Below are 13,229 nucleotides of genomic sequence, written 5' to 3'. Positions count from 1 at the left end.
CGCTTTATTTCATTCGGATCCAATCTACTGTAAACCTTCTATTGTCTTACAAATCAATGACTTGTGCATAATAATACACTTTCTAGTCTATTCTATCAAATTAAACTATTACGCTACATATTAGTTCATAAATCTTGTTTGAAAGTATCAATATGCATATCTATGTAATTAACAAATGGCGTATGTATCAACTATAAGCTATCACCCTTAATGATAAATACAAAAAAACTTTAACAAGTAAGACCAGAATATCGCAAATACTATTTGGTTTCCAAGACAACGCGTTCATTGAGAATAACAACTTTTAATGATAGCAGATCCACGACATATCATGCATTAATGACTCAAGTGGTTGCGTCTCTATGAATAGCTCTCTCAAGCGTTATAGTTACTAAATAGACCAGTGCATACCAAATGAGGTATTATAATATCTATAAATGTGGAAATAAAAAGTATGGGAATTATTAAGAAATTATTTAAAATGTTGTAACAACATGGATTATCCATGATTCCGTGAGAGATTTATGGCAAATGCATGGCAAATATGGTCACTATATTACTATGTATATTCTCATTGAAAGTATAGTTGCTTTCATAATTATAGTCATTAACATGACTTATCCATGATTCCGTGAGAGATTCGCCAGGTAGAGCGTTATTATGACATAAACGCAATTAAGCTATTAGTCACTATCTAGACCGAGTACATGCCAAATAGGATCACAATTACTATGTATGCTCATTTGTTTTAAATGTTTTCATCTTACTACATTTTTCCGAAAACATCGATCACAAATCGATTCATTTCCTCGTTGAGGGAGTAATTTCGAAAGGGAAAAGTAAAAGAATTTTTGTTTGTTTGATCAAACATACTTTTGCTTCGTATCATATTTGTAAGCAATTTTAAGGCAATACTTGCCAAAAACAATTTGGTATATGTAAAACAACAACATTTCTGAGTATATATAAGAAGAATAAAAAAATATAGGTTGAGGGGGTCAACTTCTGCAGTAGGGCTTTAAGCCACGGCGAGATCATGATCCTGAAAGAAAAAGTAAAGCAAAAAAGGAATTATATTCTAGTAAAATATCGCTTTCCATGACTGACGTAGTATATTACGTAGTCATGGTGATGTAGTCATGGTGACGTAGTCATGGAGACGTAGGGTACATTAGCAAATCGCGGTAGATATTAATCTCATGCATCCCTTATTTCCTTTCCGTCAGAAGGCTCCTTATGTGCATTTCGTCATATTGTCACCACATAGTTTATATGAGGAGTGGGGGAGAGTGGGAAAGTGGGAGAGTGGGTGAGTGGAGGAGAAGGAAAATGGGAGAGTATCGTACCTTTAAAATGGGAGTGTAATTGGCTCCACATAAATCCAAAACTCGCATGTGGCTTCGTTCCCATCAATGTCTGCAAAGACAAGCTCAACAGATTGGAAATGGCCAGGGTTGTAGACTGCCCCGGGGGAGGCATTGGCAGAGACCATTCTCACTGGAACGCTGCTATCGAAGTCCAATACGGTAGGCATAAACCATGGTACCGCCACCGGAACGTCACTGGTCACGATAATGGGGGTGGGGCAGTTCAACACAAGAGGAGGGGTTTCGTCAACTATGGGAGATGAATTATCAGAAAGATTAAGTCATAAATTATAATTGCAGTCTCATGACGTTGCTGCCCTATTCGAATAAAACAAAAATTGGTATGACACAATTAACACAGTTTTGTAGAATTATCGTTCCATAATTAACACTGTATACCAAGGTGATCGATATGGCTCAAAATGGTCCATTTTGATATAATTTCTGACTGCCAAGCTGCAAGAAACATTTCAGGAAGGTAACTCCACATCGATCAATAGGCAACACAAGTATGGATTCCGAAGTGGTGATGGTGTGTGTGTGTGTGTGTGAGGGAGGGGGGGGGGGCGGATGGGGCAGGTACTTCACAACGAGATATGATACACTGTTGGATAAATACATTTTTGCAGACATTAAACAGACGAGCGCGAGGTATATAGGGACACGGTAGAAAGGTTGTTACAATTACCCTACTAATTGAGCTGTTTATCTACCTCTCTCAGTCTGTAACTGAAACCACGTCAGTTTAGAGTTTTCTTACCGAATTGATCTTCGCAAGTCAGTCCATAGAAACCTGAAGCGCATGTACATTTGAAGAATGTTCCGAATCGTGTACAAGTTCCATCGTTCATACAAGGCTGACTGGCGCAGCGATCGTCCACTATTTAAGGAAAAAAAAGCAACAGCTATTTAAATGGATGATAAAGATAAAGCGGGAGGTGGGGTGGGGGTGGGGGACGAAGATTGATCCACAAACCCCACATATCATGTCATTCCCCACCCCCACCCCACAGTTCTTGAACAATAAGTAATTATACTAAATAATATTGTGGTACATGCTTCATGTTTACTCGGACAGGTCTTATTTAGGGAGAAAACTGAGATACCAAAACCGCTTTTTAAGATATTTTGTCAACACAGAATTTGAGGAGACAGAATTATAAATTACATTCAGATTCACACGTCATTTTTTTAGCAGACAGTCAAAGTGTGACATGTTAAACACACAAAACTCTAAATTGTTTCCCACAACTTTCCGTCATTATGTTTTAAATTGTTTAGATTATATTTAAGTTTTTATGGAATGTGTGGATCATTTTGCACATACATGGTATCTTATATTCAAACATAGATATGGCAATGCCGTCAATCCATCTTAGATCTATTACCATAATTTGCTTGTGTCGGAACTCTCGATTAATAAAGTAAATGTAAGAGTTTTTTGTTTCCACGGATTTCTGATATTTTTGACTGAAAGGCAATTTTGAACCAAGTGAGTATTACCCTTTCATGTGAGCATGGACACACGTATACACTGCATTCTACCAGGGAGTTGTTATGGAACAACTCCCTGATTCTACATATCTAGCTAAAGTATACTACCATGAAACACATTTTGGCGCTATTTTTCATGGGTGCATGGACAAACGTATACTGCATTCTACTTATCTAGCTAAAGTATACTACCATGGAACACATTTTGGCGTTATTTTATCAACTTACTTTCAATTTCGCATCTATGTCCTCCATATCCAGCGGCGCAATCGCAGACTAAGTTTTGGTCATTCCTGGGACTGATGAAAATGTCCCTGCAAATACCTCCATTCAAACAAGGTTCATCATAGGTAGCACATGGGTTGTACTTTCCTAGTAAAGAAGAAGAAGTTAGAAAAAGAAAGCTCAAAAGTAAAAACGAGATCATTTGCGTTTAAAGTAAAATTTATTTCGCAAGTTCACGATAGCGAGCTTGCCGGTATAGTATAGTCATGTACGGGAGAGAGTTCGACCATGGATACTAGATCGTGACCTTGTGTGAGGTAGGGTTGACCTACGGGTAAAATAAGGCAGCAACTAGAGGGAACCCTGCGGTGGGGGGGGGGGGTTGGGGGTGGTGGGGGGTGGTGGGGGGCTAAGCATCATCTACCATTACCGACAGACAACCACATACATACACACTTACACATACACTTGATTGTCTTGCATGTAGCCCTATATCTTAAAGTTTATACTTGACATATATCGTACTTGGAACTTTTGCTTGCTTAATCTTATACTGTATGCTTACCAGCTGGTTTAGCGCAATCAGGTCCCCAGTAACCATCTTCACATACACAGGTGTGCTCACACTGCACGTCTTCACCATGGAAGGAGGTGTAACTATTAAAACAGGTGGCGTTGTTCAAGCAGGTGGTATTGGAGCAACTCTGAATGTCTGGGTTGTCTTCTACAAAGAACAGATATAGCAGATATAAAATGGTTGACGTATGCGTATACTTGCTACTATATATATATATATCTTTATATATTTTTGGCAGAATTCGACGACAACCTACCTATTTCTTCATCACAAAGGTAGCCTCCATAACCTTCAGCGCAGATGCAGGTAAAGCCTCCCTCTTCTCCCCACGATTTCGTCGGGATACAAACTCCAAAGTTCTTACAAGGAGAACTCAAACATTTGTCTGTGACCGGGATTTCGATTCCACCTGGGAAGGAAACACGGAAAGGAAAAAAGGCAGTGATCAGGGAAGAGAAAAACCAGTTATTTCAAATATGTACAATTAAACCCCTACAGTAATTCCTGTAATGCAGCCTTACCTTCAATAGAAACTGTATTAGGTACAATACATACAACTAGAGTAGTGTACTACATCGGCCTGAAAAGTTATAATATAACCATTGTTGAGATATCGTCCTAAATGGGACTGATGAAGTGCTTTCTGGGGGAGTGATTTCAGGCATCATCATTCTGTTTTTAGATGCATGGATATTGAAGAAGATAAGTTAACTATACTGATGATGGTGTAAACAATTGGGAGAGTTGAAGGTGATTTAAGCCGATTAAGAAATTCGTATGTGAAAAAGGAAAATTCCTCGTATGATCTTATAAACTGATCTGCTGTCACGGTCTATTTTATACACGTGTCACGACAAGGCCTCTCCTTCAGGTACAAGCACATGACGTCATACCTTTAATGTATGGACCAGTTTGGTCCGCAAAAAGTCGATTTCTTTCATATATGCCAGTTTCCTTCATTCATGAGTGTTAAGAGTTAAAATGTGACAAAACCCTCCAATTAGATCGCGTGAAACTGATAAACCTCAATTTAATTCGACATATGCCGATTTCTTCAAATCGGAGCCTTAGAATTTGAATGAACCAATGAGGACACGAGAAAATGTCATTTTTTGGGACATCGTATATAGATGTCGATTTCTCTTACACATGACGCTTATGTACAGTCAGAGCACGAGAAACTGACATACGCCAATTAATACGACATAGATCGATATCAGAACGTATGGCATTATGGGCGCACCATAGGCGCACCATAAGTACACGCGCACTATAGGCGCACCATAGGCGCACTATAGGCGCACCATATGCGCACCATAGGCGCACCATAGGCGCATCACAGGCGCACAATAGGCGAAGTTGTTGATTGGATTACTGCATAAAATGATGAGTCCCATAATTGTATGCATAATTTCCTCACCTGATGCACAGGATGGGTCTGGTTTATCCGATAGGCAAATGTACCCATAGCAGTTATCAGAATTCATAGCACAAGTGAATCCGTTTTCGCACGGATCAAATTGGCACGGATTGGGTACCTCTGGAATAGTAACAAAACAAAACAAAATGATATTCAGTTTTGTAACAGTTTGATATTCTGTACTAATTGCGTACACGTACAGTATATCACTTGTCTGCGTTTGGCTATTCAGTGTACTCGGACATTGTTCAACGGTATATAAACCCTTGATTGAATTGGCTCCATGCCAAAATAATGGACCTGCTATTCATTTGGTTGTATCTCTTCAATGAGTATATTCTGAGCCTGCCGACTATATATCTTACGACCTTTGCACACCGAGAATCAGGCTTGACGAGAGGAAAGGGGAACCAGCGAGCTACAGCCCGGGCCAGGGTGCTATTAGAAGGCCCAATGAAATATGGGATAAAGAATGGTGTATCGTCAGTATCTCAAATAATACATAAGGTTCAATGAAGATTTCAAAGTGGAAACCCGGTGACATATTTGTCAATTCAAGGGGACAATCCTACCCTCGACGCCCATGTTGAGAACTTGCAGCTTTTTTTGGGTATATACCTTTGACCCCTCCCCTCCCCCCTCTATGAACATCGTCACCAGACTCCCCCCCCCCCCCCTCTGTGAACATCGTCACCAGAGTAGAGAGAAGAGACGGTATAGGAAGAAAAGTAAGTATAGAACAGTAGTGTGTAAATAAGTTTATGGTGATAGATTTAACCGCCTCGATGGAATATTCAGGCACTGGAGTATAACCACGTATGCTTCGGGGGAGGGGCATATCACGTTCACCCTCCCCGTAGACCCCACCACGTATCCCACTACTCGGAGAAGCCTCCCCGTAGACCCCCTGGACGGCTCTACATCATAGCCACCCCAGTACAAAAGACGGTGGTTGCAACCCTGTCCAGGCATGACTTTCAAAGCTGTCGAGGGGGGGGGGGGTTGAAGGGGGGTGGTTTGAGGGTGGTGTGATTGTCAAATACAGATTAAAACTATACATGTTAAGTAAGCCTATAATTACCAAATTCGCAGAAAGCTCCAAAGACACAGTCTTCACATTCACATGTGTAGCTTTCACACGATCCTTCCTTTGGAACACACTCGGAACCATTCTTGCAGAGGCTGTTTGCACACGGGTCGATGGCTGAAATTACAAACGAAAAAAATAACTGAAATCAAAAAATAGAAGTGACATCCTTGTTCCATCGAAGAGATATAGTCGCATGGAGATGCATGCTGCTGCAGAAATATACGTTTTTAGGATACTTTAACGTTACATATACATATAATATATATATATATATATATATATATATATATATATATATATATATATATATATATATTTCCGTGTTTTCTGTGTTCCCTTTTCTCTTACATAGTTTTGATCTAGTTACTTTGAGTTCTACTTACCGGTTTCACAAGTTGGTCCTGTATAGCAAGGTGGACATTCGCAGTAATAAACTGAACAAGATCCGCCTACCAGTTCACAGGTACCGCCGTTCATACATGGATCACTAACACAGGCATGGATATCTATACAAGAAACAAATATAAATCTGAGTACAATATAATGAAAGTACTATGCAAATATATATGAATATTCATGACTAAGGGCGTGACTATAGGTGCATGGAGTTGGCGGTCTCCTCTGGTTCTCCGTTTCACTATAGCTTTGATGTAGTTTCAAATTATTGACCTGATCGTGTGTGTGTTATGCCACTTCCTTCGTAGTTCATTAGAGAACGTGTCATGTTGGAGTGTTAGGTGGAACCTTAGTGGAGGTTAACTGCAAATGGATGTGGCGTTCCCCTCCCTTTCGGAAAATGCACTATGATGTATGATCTGCCATAAAAAGTGCAAAATGGTGCCACATACTGAAGCTAAATGTACCGACAACTCAACTATAGGTTTAAGCTATATTCGAAACGTATACAGAACCTTCTCACCTCCCCTAACCCCTCCCTTCCCCATATCCCTCCCCTCCCCCATTACCCCTGGCTCGTATATATTAACATTTTACGGGCAACTCCAAAATATTCTGTAGGTTCCTTATTAGAAGTACAGATTTACATTATATAAGTCCATAACGCAAACATTCTTGCGCATTTATTTTATGACAGTCGTGTTGCACCATTGACATGAATTTAACATTTACCTATTTCACAAGCTGGTCCAATATAGCACTGTGTCTCACAGATACACTGGAAGGCGTCTACACCAGTTGCAATGCATATGCCATCGTTATCACAGGGTTCGTCATCACAAGGAGATACTGAAAATGGTAAATATAAATAAATCAAAAACACAAAAACACAAGAATTTCAATAATTTCAATAATCAACTTTACCAAAACGAGAGATTAGTTAAATTAAAAAAAAAGGTATAATATCTTGCAAAATTTTAAAAAGCACAGTTTAGACGACTTAGATATTGCATATAGTATGAAAGTGATACAGTGTAAAAGTGTAACCATATTTAAACACTGGGCTTCAATTCTCAGTTTTCATGACATACTGCCATTTTATCTGCATATTATATCTCGGTATATTGTAGTTTGTATAATGTCTTAAATAATATTCGTATGCTTCCATGCATTTTAATTCAAAAACCATATTTGCACGTGGTCAAAATAGGAAATAAGCCCTTTTTTAATTTTAGATATAAAAAAAAACCCAAAACAAGAACGTTAAGATATCTGTAAATATCTCCGTTTAACTTTCTTTCAGTTTTCAACTTAACGATCACTTCTCTACTTTCCTTCATCGAAATACGGCAGTTAGTGTTCCTGTATGATATCGCCGTAGTTGTGTAGACCTCTTAGACAGTGAGAGAGATACTCCAAGCTGAGCCAATCCTCGATACCCTTGAGGAAAGCCCCCCTTTTCGCATTTTTAAATAAACCTTCTCGCATCACCTCAGTTGTTGTCTTCAAGTAATGACGTAACCAAATGCCATGTGACTAAATGTAAATTACTAAAAAGAATCAATAATTACAGATATACCTTCAACAACCTCAACATCAAAGGTACATGAGTCCACAAATCCAAGGGTGCTGTTGAAGGCGTATGAGACACACGTGATCCCTGGAGTCAAGAATGATCCAGAGGGTACCGGGGCACTTATGATACGGTCACGTGATACTGGTTCAGCCCACGTGACGATTGCGCCACCAGTTCCACGGAGAGATCTGACCACCATGTTTTCTGGGCATGGGTGTGGGTTTGGTCCTGTTTTATGAAAGTGATTGAATTTTCCGAAAATTAATGAATATTCATTTACATCTGCGCAATGAAATTGATATCAGAAAGTCGAATTAAAGTGACGGTCGATGTATTGTACTTATACCAGAAATGTTCAATCTGTTTGTTTCTTTGACTGAGTAAAATTATTGACAAAGAATGTGTGAATATAACGTACCTGGTGTATATAACAAAGTAATTCATGGGGTATGGTCGTCAACTGGATAGAGATGCGGGTGTGAAAGTTATTACCTGCATATACGACATTCATATGAGTTGCTATAGTGATAATGTTTAACAGGAACTGAACACTTCTTTCTTATAACCAGATCCACTTTTAACTCCAGTCACCTTTACATCCAGGCGGTTTGAGTGTTAATATGTCTATATGTTAATATCTTCTGTTAATAGCTTCAGTAGGTATAACCGCAGGGGAATATTTAAAGGAATAGGTTATAGTTATCGAAACTATAGATAATGAACGTCACTACGCCAGTTCAAGTTATTTAGTGGTTAAGGTTAAGGTGGAAACACTTGGTAAAGCGCACATTACTGTAAAAACACTCAATGGCGCTGAACAACAAAACAATTATAAAAACGATTTCTTAAATAAATGAGTCTTTAAAGCAGCTTTAAAAGTTCTGATGGTCTTCGAATTTCTTTTGTCGACGGGGAGAGCGTTCTGGTATGTCCAGAAGTGTTCCAAAATAAACGTTACAAGTTGCTTGTCAATGAGACTCATGGGTATTTATTCGAACTGTATCTTAACATTTAAACTTCTTTTAATTTATCCTGCCACTATTAATAAGGTCAATTTTAATTCCTATGTGAAAGCTACTGGTAGAAAATATTTTCATATGCATTTCACCCTCTTAAAACAATCTTACGCACAGGTGTGACGTCACACGACGTCACACAACGTCACGAGACAGACGAATTAACATTATTATTTAAGATATGACGAAGTTGGACGATGTTCAGATCAAAACATGTTTCAAACTGAACCATGCCAGTTTTAAGCAGTTGTTTGCGGTGTTTTGGTGCATGGGGTTTTTTTGCTTGTTTTTTCTCGAAATTTCTTCATTTGAGTCCATCAGGAATATTGATCATATTATCATATTCTCGCAAATTACTCAGATTGACTTCATGCAATTAGCTATCGGTAAATTTAGAATTTTCTTGACATTTCAATCTATTGAACGACAATGTTTGATTGAATTTATCAGGCAGGAGAGAATCATATCCACTAATTTACCAGAAAAAAACGGCAATAATCTTACATTAATGTGAATCTCAAACGTTTTGTTGCAACACTTACCAACTGTTACGTTAAATTCACAAAATTCGTAATCGCTGGTTGCATTTTGATAAATGTATCGAATCGTGTTATTAGTGCCTGCTGGGTAAAACCCTTGGGTCACCACAGGGCCTGCTAACTGTCGGCTACCGACCGGCGGGCTCGGTACAGTCCAGCTGACGAAACCCACGTTCTCGTTATTGGTAAGTATTACGTTGATATTCATTGGGCAGTCTCCTCCAACTACAAAAGATAACAAAGTAGGAGTATTAGAACAGGATCATAATAATAATAATATTTGCTTTTTATATAGCGCTTTATACCAGCGATAGGTCTCAAAGCGCCTTACAGATGGTATACTACCCCTAGTCAATGATAACCTGTCCCAGAGACAATTCCTCCAGTCGGCAGCAGTTATATAATGCGCCTAATGACAAGTTACCTCACAGGTACCCATTTAAACACTGGGTGGAGAGAGGCAAGTGAGATAAAGCATCTTGCCGAAGGACACAACGTAATAGACTAGGCAGGAATCGAACCAGCAATCCTTGAACGTCGTCGTCGTCATCGTCATCAAATCTTCATCGACAACGCCATCGTTGTTTGTCATCGTCAATATCATTGTCAACGTCATCGCAATCGTCATCGTCAAGGTCAACGTTATGGTCATCGTTAACCTCAATGTCATCGTCATCGTTTTCGTCAACGTCAACGTCGTCAATATCATTTTCGTCGTCGTCACGTCGTCGTCATCGTCATCAAATCGTCATAGACAACGCCATCGCTGTTGTCATCGTCAATATCATTGTCAACGTCATCGCCATTGTCATCCGTCACTGTCAGCATCATGGTCATCGTCAACCTCATTGTCAACGTCATCAATATCACCATCAGCAGCAGCCGCCGCCGCATCATAACCGTCATCATTTTACTATAAACTCGTCATCTTACCCATAGGTGTTCCCACAACGATGGGCGCAATCACAGGCTCGTTCTCGACACCACAAAAATCGTTGGACTCGAAGACGCCTCTCCTTAAATTCGCACGGAATGTATCTGATGGAAGGGCAGCAGGCAGTTGGACCAAGATGGCGTTACCATCCGCACTGACTGTTGCATCAATGGACGTATCGACGGAGAAGACCTCCTGTCCAGTAGTAGCAGACATAATGGAGATGAGCTTTTGAGACCCTGGCGTCGTAACCTTGTATAAAAAATGATATATATATAATTATAAATAATATCAAATGATTTTTTTTTAACAGTGGCATTTTGTGAAATTTAAACACATTTCAAAGCATATATTGGTGGTGCATTAACTACACGTGCGCCATAATCGCGACACGCCACAGGGACTACTCTTTCGCCACCCATGCACGCACCCATCCCCGTCCTAAGTTCTGGATTTAAAACTTTGAAATCCAGGATTTCTGGGAGGAGGGCACCCGAGAGACATATGACCACCGTAATATAGCGGTGCATATAAAACATCCCTAAAAGGTAAGGAATTCCCCAACTGCAAAGCTTCCAAGCTTGTTTTTTTTTTACCGTGTTCCAAGTTTTAAGAAATTTATTGCATTTAATAATTAGTGGCCGAAACTGTCGGAAGAGGGGACTGGTCCTACCCACCCGCACTTGGATCTGCCCATGTGCTGTTATATCATCAGTTTCGTATTACACAACAGACTTTAAGCCATGAAATACAATTATCTTTTGTATTTATGTTACTTCAGATTAGGCCCCGCAAGGCAACATCCCACACACGTCAGTCATCTTTGGAGGTGATATATTGAATCAATACATACAGAATTGATAAGACTACGTCGCTACAAAGTGTTATTAGAAGTGAAATACATTGTTTCAAACATAACGACTAAAGTCTGTAAAGTACAACACAACACACATTAAGAATTGAATCGCGTCTCAAAGTGACAGGCTGTCTATACGAAGACGATAATAGGATAGGCGACCCGCAGGTCAAATCCGGCCCGCGAAATAATTTCAGTCCGGCTAGCGATAAAAGATCGGCCTACTATCTAGTAGCCTCTGGGTATTCCACAAAAGTTCAGCCCCCTGTGTTAATCAGTCGGAGAAAATGTGGAACTTGCTTGCCCCCCCCCCTATACCTATGCAATTCTGTTCACGCCACTGGGTATATATCTTTAGTTTCAAAAGGCACATTAGCTAGAGATATTTGAAATTGTTTTATAGACAGTTGCAGGGATGGTCAGCGATACAGGGATGATAAACACATGAAAAACTATAATCTATATCCCTCAATGAAGAAATGGAATCATATAGCCTATATGTTGGATCTATATAGTGACACCAGCCTCTGTTAGTCAACGAGGGCGGCATGTCTAGTCTCGGTTTTGTTCTTGACAGGTTGGTATACCAAATAAAGTTAACCCAGTGATTGATTTTACAGGTCTAATAGGAGAACAAAGTCCAAGTCGAAATTTCCAAGTCAAAAGACATCTACGTGCAATGTCAGAAACAATGTGTCGTGGTCATGGAGGAATCAAATTGGTACCCGTACATTCAGTTGGTAAAATTGTTAATCTACTACAGGCCTCATCATGCTAGGGCGATTCTACCGCCACAGTGCTCATTCTATATAGGTAAAATGAGATTTTGGTTTCTCTCTGACCGTTTGGTGCAATCAATGATTCTCTGGCCCAGGGACCCGACCTGTAAAACCAACGACGGGAGGTTGCGAAAGGGCGTACCTTGATGAATGTTAGAAAATCGCTACCTACCTGTTTATCAACTTCAATGGTTAACACGTTATCACTGTCAACAGTTAGAGACACTGGGACCGGTGGCTCCGCTGTTGATAATCATGAAATGCAAACATTAAGCCACAAAAAAAAAAAAAAAAAATGCACAGATTAATTTGTAAATGAATCTCGTGGAAATGTTAATGGCAATGTCAATAGTCTACATGAAAAACATTTGTAACAAGACGTGGCGGTAATACACCATAATGCTTTATTGCAAATATATCGTTAAAGCAGATATCATTTAGTTGATTTTGATAAATATTTTCGATCATTAAATCACATTACATTGTTAGTTATTATAGTTTGATTATTTGTTTAAGATTGATTTCAAATAAGGATTTCATTGTCGAAAACTTATATTTTAACAAAGAATTAAATTGAATTAAAAATGTACATCAACCCCCCCCCCCCCAATGGATGCTTCCATATTATGTATTCATGGGAAACGATGGAGTCAGCATTGACCAGAATAATAAATCACACACTTACTTGCGGTGACTAGGAAAATACATCTCTGCTCACTCGTGAGTCTGAGAAACGAACAGTTTGGGAAAATGTCATTAATTGAAATTATATGATCACCTTCCATCCACAATTTGCTTTTGAGAAAGATGCCTCTTAGATCAATTAAACGATCCGCTAACGTTAAACGTATACACAGAGATGAAATTAAAGAGTCCATGTTAATGAATCCATGACAGATACAAACAAACGCTACACATGTTGAACAGCCAGTTGGGAACATTTCCTAATGCTAATACCTC

At 39.3% G+C, this 13,229-nt stretch overlaps 1 protein-coding gene across 1 annotated transcript in view; it reads right to left on the bottom strand.

Moving 5' to 3' along the window:
- Window positions 1–13,229, bottom strand: part of LOC139958973 (uncharacterized) — a 51,620-nt gene continuing 38,391 nt past the window's right edge. The window contains exons 9-21 of the mRNA XM_071956437.1: window positions 10,634–10,886; window positions 9,704–9,925; window positions 8,149–8,373; window positions 7,302–7,418; window positions 6,557–6,679; window positions 6,165–6,287; window positions 5,084–5,203; window positions 3,920–4,072; window positions 3,652–3,810; window positions 3,090–3,233; window positions 2,128–2,247; window positions 1,347–1,617; window positions 1–1,042 (exon numbers count right to left, since the gene is read on the bottom strand). Coding sequence (XP_071812538.1) covers window positions 1,349–1,617; window positions 2,128–2,247; window positions 3,090–3,233; window positions 3,652–3,810; window positions 3,920–4,072; window positions 5,084–5,203; window positions 6,165–6,287; window positions 6,557–6,679; window positions 7,302–7,418; window positions 8,149–8,373; window positions 9,704–9,925; window positions 10,634–10,886 — 2,028 coding nt within the window. The 3' untranslated portion in view covers window positions 1–1,042; window positions 1,347–1,348. The remainder of the gene's footprint in view (window positions 1,043–1,346; window positions 1,618–2,127; window positions 2,248–3,089; window positions 3,234–3,651; window positions 3,811–3,919; window positions 4,073–5,083; window positions 5,204–6,164; window positions 6,288–6,556; window positions 6,680–7,301; window positions 7,419–8,148; window positions 8,374–9,703; window positions 9,926–10,633; window positions 10,887–13,229) is intronic.

The sequence above is a fragment of the Apostichopus japonicus genome, chromosome 18 (assembly GCF_037975245.1).
Source record: "Apostichopus japonicus isolate 1M-3 chromosome 18, ASM3797524v1, whole genome shotgun sequence".
In the NCBI taxonomy this organism is placed as follows: Eukaryota; Metazoa; Echinodermata; class Holothuroidea; order Aspidochirotida; family Stichopodidae; genus Apostichopus; species Apostichopus japonicus.
This window is presented reverse-complemented; position numbering and strand designations above follow the sequence as displayed.